The sequence below is a fragment of the Lolium rigidum genome, chromosome 1 (genome assembly GCF_022539505.1).
Source record: "Lolium rigidum isolate FL_2022 chromosome 1, APGP_CSIRO_Lrig_0.1, whole genome shotgun sequence".
NCBI classification, from domain to species: Eukaryota; Viridiplantae; Streptophyta; class Magnoliopsida; order Poales; family Poaceae; genus Lolium; species Lolium rigidum.
Genome location: NC_061508.1, coordinates 210,957,969 through 210,967,669, shown reverse-complemented (window position 1 = coordinate 210,967,669; position 9,701 = coordinate 210,957,969). Strand labels below are relative to the sequence as shown.

The 9,701-nt window shown below is 43.2% G+C and overlaps 1 protein-coding gene across 1 annotated transcript; it reads left to right on the top strand.

Moving 5' to 3' along the window:
* Window positions 1-7,458: 7,458 nt before the first annotated feature.
* On the top strand, window positions 7,459-9,042 carry LOC124689126 (photosystem II 10 kDa polypeptide, chloroplastic-like). The gene is made up of 5 exons (XM_047222712.1): window positions 7,459-7,645; window positions 7,770-7,822; window positions 7,947-8,002; window positions 8,124-8,176; window positions 8,745-9,042. The coding sequence occupies exons 1-5, from the start codon at window positions 7,519-7,521 to the stop codon at window positions 8,837-8,839; spliced, it is 384 nt and encodes a 127-aa protein (XP_047078668.1). The 5' UTR covers window positions 7,459-7,518; the 3' UTR covers window positions 8,840-9,042.
* The last annotated feature ends 659 nt before the right edge of the window (window positions 9,043-9,701 follow it).

The following is a 9,701-nucleotide window of genomic DNA, read 5'->3' as shown; positions in this document are numbered from 1 at the left end:
TTCTTACGAATTATCACACTAGGATCATAAGACATTGGAGAAGATTTGCAGTCGCTATACCCGAAGCGACTCAGGATCTTTTCCACATAGTGGGACTGAAGCAATGTAATCCCATCATCGTCATCCTTCAGCAGCTTGATGTTTAAGATCACATCAGCTACTCCCAAGTCCTTCATCTCAAAACAACGAGATAGGAACTCCTTGACCTCCTTAATCACAGTAAGGTTGGTCCCAAATATCAATATGTCATCGACATAGAGACAAAGAATAACTCCCTCGCCCCCACCATGGCAATAATATACACACTTGTCAGCTTCGTTTACAACAAAGCCTTCAGCGGTTAAAGTTCTTTCAAACTTCTCATGCCACTGCTTAGGCGCTTGCTTAAGCCCATACAAAGACTTCAGTAATTTACACACCTTTCCTTCTTGACCATCTACTACAAATCCATCAGGCTGCTCCATATAAATTTCCTCTTCAAGCTATCCATTTAGGAAAGCAGTCTTAACATCCATTTGATGAATGAGAAGACCATGGGAGGCAGCCAAGGAAAGAAGTACTCTAATAGTGGTCATTCGAGCTACAGGTGAGTATGTATCAAAGAAGTCTTCGCCTTCTTTCTGAGTATAACCCTTGGCCACAAGTCGTGCCTTGTACTTTTCAATAGTACCATCGGGCCTAAGCTTTTTCTTGAACACCCACTTGCATCCTACGGGTTTGCACCCATAAGGACGACCAGTAACCTCCCAAGTTCCATTAGCTAAGATGGAATCCATCTCGCTACTGGACGGCTTCCTTCCAGTAGTCAGCATCCTGAGATGCATAGGCTTCTGAAATAGAAGTGGGAGTATCATCCACGAGGTACACAATGAAATCATAACCAAAGGACTTTGCAGTCCTCTGTCTCTTACTCCTTTTGGGAGCTTCATTGTCATCCTCCACATGATTATCAAAGTGTTCTATAGCCATGGTAGGTTCAGGAAATAATTCCTGAGTAGATGTACTGGGCATCTCCTGAATTGATGAGCTAGACGTTTCTTTCATAAGAAAGATTTCCTCAAAGAAGGTCGCATCATTCGACTCCATAATTGTACCAACATGCATGTCGGATACCTCAGATTTTACTATCAAAAATATGTAGCCAATGCTATGAAATGCATATCCCAGAAGAACACAATCCACGGTTTTTGGTCCAAGCTTGCGCTTCTTGGGTATCGGCACATTTACTTTCACCAAACAACCCCAAGTTCGTAGGTAAGAGAGTTTCAACCTTTTCCTTTCCCATTCCTAAAAATGGGTAATGGTTTTGTTCTTTGTGGGGACACGGTTTAGGACATGACATGCAGTCAATATCGCCTCCCCCCACCATGCCTTGGATAGACCCAATGTATCTAACATGGTGTTAACCAAATCAGTTAGAGTACGGTTCTTTCTTCCGGACACTCCATTTGATTGAGGTGAGTAGGGAGGCGTCCTCTCATGGATAATACCATGTTCCGCACAAAAAGAATCAAACTCGTTGGAAAAATACTCTCCACCACGATCAGACCTTAGCCGCTTGATCTTTCGATCAAGTTGGTTTTCTGCTTCAGCTTTAAAGATTTTGAAGTGATTAAGAGCTTCATCTTTAGATTTCAGGAGGTACACATAACAATATCGAGTAGAGTCATCAATTAAAGTCATGAAGTATCTTTTCCCTCCTTTTGTCAATTCACCATTCATTTCACAAAGATCCGAATGTATAAGCTCCGAGCGGTGCCAAGTCTCTTGCCTCCGCAGTCTTGTGAGACTTACATGGTTGCTTAGCTTGCACACATACTTGGCACTTGGATTTCTTGACAATAGCAAATTTCGGAATTATATTCATATTCGCTAGCCGCGTCATCCACCCAAAATTAATATGACAAAGTCGTGAATGCCAAATATCGGACTCACTATCATTGCAAACATGATTAATAATTTGAGTACATAAGTCTGACAAAGATAAGCGGAATAAGCCTCCGCACACATAACCCTTTCCAACAAATTGTCCACACTTGGAAATTACAACTTTATTGGACTCAAAAACCAACTTAAAGCCATCTCGACATAAAAGCGATCCGCTAACGAGATTCTTATTAATGGAAGGAACGTGCTGTACATTCTTCAGCTGGATGGTCTTTCCCGAAGTAAACTTCAGATCCACCGTACCAACACCACGAACAGAAGCACATGAGCCGTTTCCCATCAGCACGGAGGAAGTCCTTGCGACCTGATAAGAAGAAAACATAGAGACATCGGAACATACATGTGTATTGGCTCCGGTGTCTATCCACCAATCAGGAGAATTACATACTGAAAGGACAGTAGGAGAAATACCGTACCCAACGTCCTTCATCTCAGTATCAATGCCAATAACAACATTTGCGGACTTGCCGCTGTTCCCACGCCGATCATGGCGTTCTGGGCAATCAGGAGCCCAATGTCCAGGAGCGCCACAAACATGGAAGTTCCCTTTCTTCTTATAAGGAGTCTTCCTCTTGAAGTTGGTTGAGTTGGAGGCTTTGTTCTTCTCGTCAAACTTGCCTTTTCCATTTTTCTTATTCTTAGACTTGTGAGATTGGAAGTTCTTCTTCTGTACCACATTGGCACTAGAACCTCCCTCAAGACTGCGAGTGCGTGTGTGCTTTGCTCTCGCCTTCTCTTCCACATGAAGCGAGCCAATGAGATCCGAAACGGAAAACTCTTGTCTCTTATGTTTCAGAGAAGTAGCAAAGTTCCTCCACGAAGGAGGAAGCTTGGCAATAATGCCACCGACCACAAATTTATCCGGTAAGGTACACTTAAACTGCTCGAGTTCTTTGGCAAGGGACTGAATCTCATGAGCCTGCTCAACCACGGAGCGCTCATCAGTCATCCTGTAGTCATAGTATTGCTCCATGACATACAGTTCAGTGCCAGCATCCGAGACCCCAAATTTGGCCTCGAGCGCATCCCACGCATCTTTACCATGGTCGAAAGCCATGTACGGGTCAACAATGTTGTCCCCAAGAATGCTGAACAAGGCCGCCTTAAACATGGCGTCGACCTTCTCAAACTTTTCCTGCTCCTCTGCAGAAAGAGGCCCCTCAGGTCTAGCATCTGTGGCGCTAAAACAACCTAGGTTTGTAAACCATAGAACTGCCTTTGTGCGCCACCTCTTGTAATGCATACCATCAAAGAGGAGAGGTCGAGTAGCGGCAACAACGCTGCTTGAATTGATTTGCCTAAGATCAGGTTTTTGGATTGTTGAATATATAAGCAAATATCCATATGAAATAATCCGTACAAGTAATTGATAAATCATGACTATGGAAATAACAAATAAACTAATCGTGCATACTACTAAGGTAGATGAACAGATCATATCTAAACAAGACAAACCGATAGCATCTACCACAAAAACTAGAAGAATAAACTCTAACAGAAACTGAAAGAGAAATGACAAGATCACATACTTCGCAGCAACGTCGTTGTCGCCCATGTTTAGGTTGTCGAAGAAGTCGCTGAGGTCCGGGAAGAAGTTGTCGGTGTGGAGAAACTCGTCGTCCGATGACGACGTCGTGATGCCAGTAGTCGCGCTGGAGCGCTTCCCAAAAACCTGATTGCCCCTCACCCGTACATGTTCACGAGAGGCAGGGTTCCGGAGGCCTACTGTCCCGGCAGTCGGTGCACGCCGACGGACGGGATGAGGAAGACGAAGGCGGCGGTGCAATGAACTGGAAACAGGTAGTTGCGTATGCGTCTCGTCGTGACGGCTAGGGTTGCGTAGGGTCTTATGTAGTGCGGTTCGGGAAGGTCGTGGGGCGCAACCCACGTCCGAGTCGGCACAACCACGATCCAGAAAAACCGGAAGGCAAAACGGCTGAGTAACGCGTCCGTTAATGACTCAAAATTGATTACACAATTAATTTCCCAAACAGAAAAAAGATAAGCTCGGTTCGGCGAGATTCCCGCAACCCACGGCGCGTCGTGACGAGGCGAGGCGTGGTGAGGCGAGGCGGGTGGAGGAGGAGGAGGAGTGCGTGAGGGCTCTCTCTCTTCTCACTCACTTACTAGGACTAGAACAGCCCACCTTATATACCACTCCAACTATATCCCAACTAGCAATGTGGGACTAAACTTTAGCCCCCACTAGTGCTGCCACTGATTTTCGGAATGGGCCATGTGAGTTTCAGAATTTGATAATGGGCCATGGGCCAAAGGCCAAATGCCCAAAATTCCAGCATCAACAAGACGATCCAACTTCATAGATTTCCTCATAGAGCTCGAAACAGAGTTTGAAGATTTGCAAACCTAGGTTTGTGTTGGTCTAGAGGGATGCCTTGGGAATCCCTAATATTATGGCTTGAACCATTCTTGGATGAACCTTTGTTTGGTTTTGCTTCATTCTCACTGAAAAACTACACTACAAGAACTTCGCCACTCTTTTCAGCAGGGTTAGTGGAAATAAGATAAATTGCATGATGTGATTAAACACCAAAATAAATTTGGTTTTGAAATTTCCAGAGGGTTATTTAAATGTCTAGTAACTTAAGTGATAAAAGGATTCAAAAGAAAACCTTCTGCAAACTCCAACAAGTCATCTAAACAACTAAAGACATAATCTATCTAAAATAGCAGATCCTATAATATAAGATGATTTTTGAAACGCCACTTAGCAAAATCGTAAAATTAAAAAAATTATGAGCATGCATTTTTTATTAACTTAGTATAAAGATTAAATCTTATTTCGAGTGTCAAAAATTTCTGGATATTGTTTACAATAGACAACAATACCCAGAAAATGTCAGCTCAAGCAATTGTGCTCATTTTAAAAATTCAAGTGGGTTTAAATTGACACTTTATTTTGAATCAACGAAACTTGCAGAGAATTTACTCGAGATAACCTATCAACCTACAACAAAGGCCCAAAGCAAAAAACCCGGGTTGCCTCCCGTAAAGCAAGTTTTTATATCCATATAGCTAGATTATGCACCTTCTATTTTAGGAGGGGCTTGTATATTGGGACTAATACTTGATTTTACTGTATCTCTCCTTCTTTCTTGGAAACTATTTTATTACCAGATACCAGGTCCCGTGGTGTGCTCACATCAATCATAGTAATAGTCAGGGTGGAACACAATGTAGAGCAACACAAAGTATATACCATGCAACACTGAAGTTTATCTTTCTTCCTATGCATTGGCATTTGCATATGAATAAATCACAGAGAAATAGAGGCATTCCATTGCATATTAACTGTAGGTAAATGTAACTTTTAATTGTTAGTAACATAAAGAGAACGCTTATCACCTCCTCTTTCATAATAGTTACAAGCATCATGAACAAATTTAATAATGTAACCATTTGAAGCATGCAACTTGGAATAGTGTGACACGGGGAAATGATAAATAAATGTATAATGTCAATCATAAGCATGCTTTCCTCTTTCAAAATAGTTGTCAGTTTTACTTTCAACTCTAATATCATGGTTGCAACAAGGGTTTTCATAAGAATATTTTGGTGTGTTTAAAGGATTTCAAGAATAATATAGTGTCTCATGTTGATAGTATCAACATAAGCAACAAGTTTATCATTTTTATCCTCACATGAATTAGTAACAATTGCTAAACATGGAGGATCATACAAAAGCATATGACCATCATCAAGAGCATTATCATATAGCATATCCAAAGCATACTCTTCATTGTTATCGAAGTCATCGTTGGGAGCAACAAAATCTTCCATAGACATATCACATAAATTACTACTCCCTCCGATTCATATTAATTGACTCTAATATGGATGTATCTAGACACATTTTAGTTCTATATATATCCATATTGAAGTCAATTAATATGAATCGGAGGGAGTACCATATAATGAATAACATTTAACAGGAACTATAACACTATTAAGATTATCCTCATTTGTTCGGAAAGTCTTTTCTACCTGTCGTTGCCTATTCGACGGTACCTTGGAGGAGGGATCCTCACAAGGGGAAGAATTAGGGGCCATTGGGCGGAGAGTCCTCGGGACGGTGGTACGCGATTTACCCAGCTTCAGAACACATGCACGATGACAGGGCCTACTGCTGCTTGTCTGGAATTATCTGGGCGCTATCCCGTTGTTACAATGAGTTGTGGTTGTGCCTCTAGAACTCCCAGGATCCATCTTATAAAGACGCCCAAATCTAGGGTTACATGGAGAGTCCTAGCCGGAATACAAGATGCCTAACTACGGAATATTACATTGCCGTGCACGCCTAGGATCCACCTTTCTTTATGCGATGTATTGGATTCGGATACTTCATGGGTCTTCATGGATCCGACTATCTTCATAGGTTGGTTGAGATCCGGCTCCTGTTACCTGGCTGGACTTCATCCATCTTGATCTACAGCAACTGAGCCGCCCGATGGGCCATATGCCACCATCACCGTCTATGGGCCACCCGGACTTACCAGATCCAAGCCACGCTATTGATATACCTATAAAGTATACCCACAACACTACCCAATTATCATATGAACTTGCATATAAACAACTTTGTGAGCATGTAACATGCATGTCAAGATATACACCAGACTTCTCTTTTGTATTTGTTTAACATTTTTAAATATGTTTAAAATGCATTTCAAATGAATGGTGCATATGCACCCGGGTGCAGAAACACCATATCCAACTGGCTTTACACACTTAAGACAACAACAAATGATAAAGAAATATGCGGTTCTGCTTGGCATTTTTATGGGGAAATCTAATCGATCCAATTACGACGAATGATGTCAGCTCCTCTATTTCCCCTGGTGGGAACTGGGAAAGCCGTTGGTTTTGTTGTTTGGCATCTTATAGAACTCAAAGCCGGTGGGTTTTCCCCTTATATTTTTTTTGCGAGTACCCTTCTATATTGATACTCCCTCTGTTTTTATATGTAGGGCCTCTTCATATTTGGAACCAAAACTTTAACCAATAATTTAATCAATAAAATATAAACCTATATGACACCAAAAATATATTGCTGAAAATATCTTTCAAAATATAAAATGTTACTAGTTGAAGTTCTATCTTAAAATGCTTGGTGGGTTTATATTTTGGAAAGGAGGGCATCAAGAGACAACCGCTGTCCTATTTTGTATTTCACAGTCACGTCTTAGGTAAAGCCCGTAGCACCACAGCGTTCCAGATTGCATGACAGCCACGGGTTCCTGTTTGAGCCTACATGTCCAATCCAGCTACCGCATGCAATTTTTTTTTTATCGTGGTGAGGAAATTCTACAGCAATCGACACCAAGAGGATAACGCCCTGGCACTGCCGAATCACGAGCCGGCCACACCGGCTTTGCCACGTGGCGCGTCGGCGGTCGCACCAGCGTTATCCCATCCGCGCGCCCCTGGCCGCACGAAGGCTTTGGCGCCTGGAGCTGCAGTATATTGGCCCGTCGCCACGCCATTGCTGGACGCTTTTCTTCAGAGTTTGCAAGCAAAGACAAGCTTTGAGCGAGAGCGAGCGAGAGAGAGATGGCAGCCTCCATGATCACCTCGCCGCTGGTGGCGCCGACGAGCCTGCCCTCGCTCTCCCGCCGGGGCTCCAACTTCGCCGTCGTCCAGAGCGGCGGCAAGAAGATCAAGGTCGACAAGCCCCTCGGTACGTACGTCGACAGAGTTCAGAGTTCAGACACACCCCGTGAATGCATGCTCTGCTCCGGTGATGATCGATGAGATCTATGGATTCAGTGGTTTGATCCGGGGAATTCTTTCCTTTTCCGCAGGGCTCTCCGGCAGCTTCTCTTATGACGTCGACGCCAACGGCAGGAAGGGCACCGTAAGATATCCTCTTCGCGCGCTTTTAAGCCCTACTTAGGTTCAAACTTCTGTTTGCACTGTATGTGACTGGCCAGACTAGCTTGTTAATTTTTCTTCTTGTTTCCATGGATGGATCGTTGCAGGGAAAGGGCGTCTACCAGTTTGTTGACAAGTACGGCGCCAACGTCGACGGCTACAGGTAATTAACCAAGTACCCAGATATGTATTCCGGATGAGATATTCGGCCGGTTAAATGTTTGTTAAAACTGCTACTATTTATAACCCTGGGTTAACAGTTAATTCTTGTGGCAAATTTGCAGCCCCATCTGGGCGCCAGAGTCGTGGTCTGAATCTGGTGACCGCTACGCCGGTGGTGAGTACCTTTTACTTCAATTACTTCTTGCTTAATATCCGTATGCTTAGACAAGTAGTGTTATCGTATAAGCGTTTCAATCTTGTTGCACAGTGTTTAGTTAGTGTATTAGTTACTGCCTTGGTGTTCTTTTTTTTCTAAGGCGGCCTCTGCATCTCATCCCACTAGTGCCTTGTAGTTACAACTCAAAGTTCTCTACAACACTAGTTAAGCTTATTCAACCATAGCAAGAGGAAACCCTTCAAAGAAAATCATAGCTAGACGACTGATGAGGAAGAGGTGAAACTTCTACTTGCAAGAACGATGAATATTTGGTCATGTATACCTAGGTAGTAAACCAGTAATGCAAAGGTGTTCCTCCATCATGAAACAGGTGACTCGGAGTAGTCTAGGTTTGCGTGTATCTAGATTGATATACAAATCTAGATAAATCCGAGTCACTTATTTCTGGTCGGAGAGTTATTAACAATCAAAATGGCGTGCCCTCAAACCAAACTAGTGTCTGTTCTTCCATTACAGAGCATTTCCTTCCAGCTCATTCTTGCTGGTATTGTTCGATCGAATGCAGGAACCACGGGGTTGCTGATCTGGGCCGTCACCCTCGCCGGCATCCTCGGCGGCGGCGCCCTCCTCGTCTACAGCACCAGCGCTCTCGCCAGCTAAGGAATCATCTATACGTTACGACACAGGGGCCTGGTCTATACATGCATGTCTGTAATGTACGTAGCTACGTCCTGTGAATGTATGTGATCGACGATGCCAAGTACTTTGATCGGAACGCATATGATTTATGTACGTAACACGCTGCTACTACACTTCCTACTTTGGGGTAATTAATTATTTATTGATGCAAAGTATTTAGACTATAGTTTTGAGTTGCTTTTTGGAAACAGAGGCAAAAGTTTTGCCTCGTCTAATTGAATAAGAAGTTTAACAAAATCTTGGGTCACTTACAAAAGTGGACTCATACACAAAAGCCTACTCTTGCGCATTATACAACTCAAACGCTCTGCATCCGTAATGGCTCAAAGACAGCATCCTCTTTAGTTTTAGCAACTACAAGAGCGGGCATGGAAGATCCTTGCATTTCTTTCCAAAATTTTCACACCACGAGAGCATCTCTAATCGATCCCTTAAAATGCTTTGGAGGACAAAATATACGTCGCTAACGGTCAAAACCGCCTCTAGCGGAACCCCAAGAGGCCATAGTCACTAGTAGAAAAAGGGGCTTTAGTCCCGGTTGCGCAACCGGGACTAATTATGCGAGACTAAAGGCCCCCCCTTTAGTCGCGGTTGCTTACGAACCGCGACTAAAGGCCCATCCACGTGGGCGGCATACACTCGTCGGGGCGGAGGATCTTTAGTCGCGGTTGGCCAGACCAACCAGGAATAAAGGTCTCCGCAGGTTTAGGGTTTTTACCCACCTAAATCTGGTTTCTTTTTGTTGTGTTTCATTTCTTTTATATTTTATTTTGTGTTTCATTTTAATTTCAAAGAAGTTTCAGTACACAAATTCTACGCTACT

Bases quoted from the DNA above. Each gene is read 5' to 3' on its own strand.
- LOC124689126 (XM_047222712.1), top strand. From the start codon at position 7,519: ATGGCAGCCTCCATGATCACCTCGCCGCTGGTGGCGCCGACGAGCCTG. The intron at 8,003-8,123 runs GTAATTAACCAA...GCAAATTTGCAG, and splicing joins GCCAACGTCGACGGCTACAG to CCCCATCTGGGCGCCAGAGT. The intron at 8,177-8,744 runs GTGAGTACCTTT...GATCGAATGCAG, and splicing joins TGGTGACCGCTACGCCGGTG to GAACCACGGGGTTGCTGATC.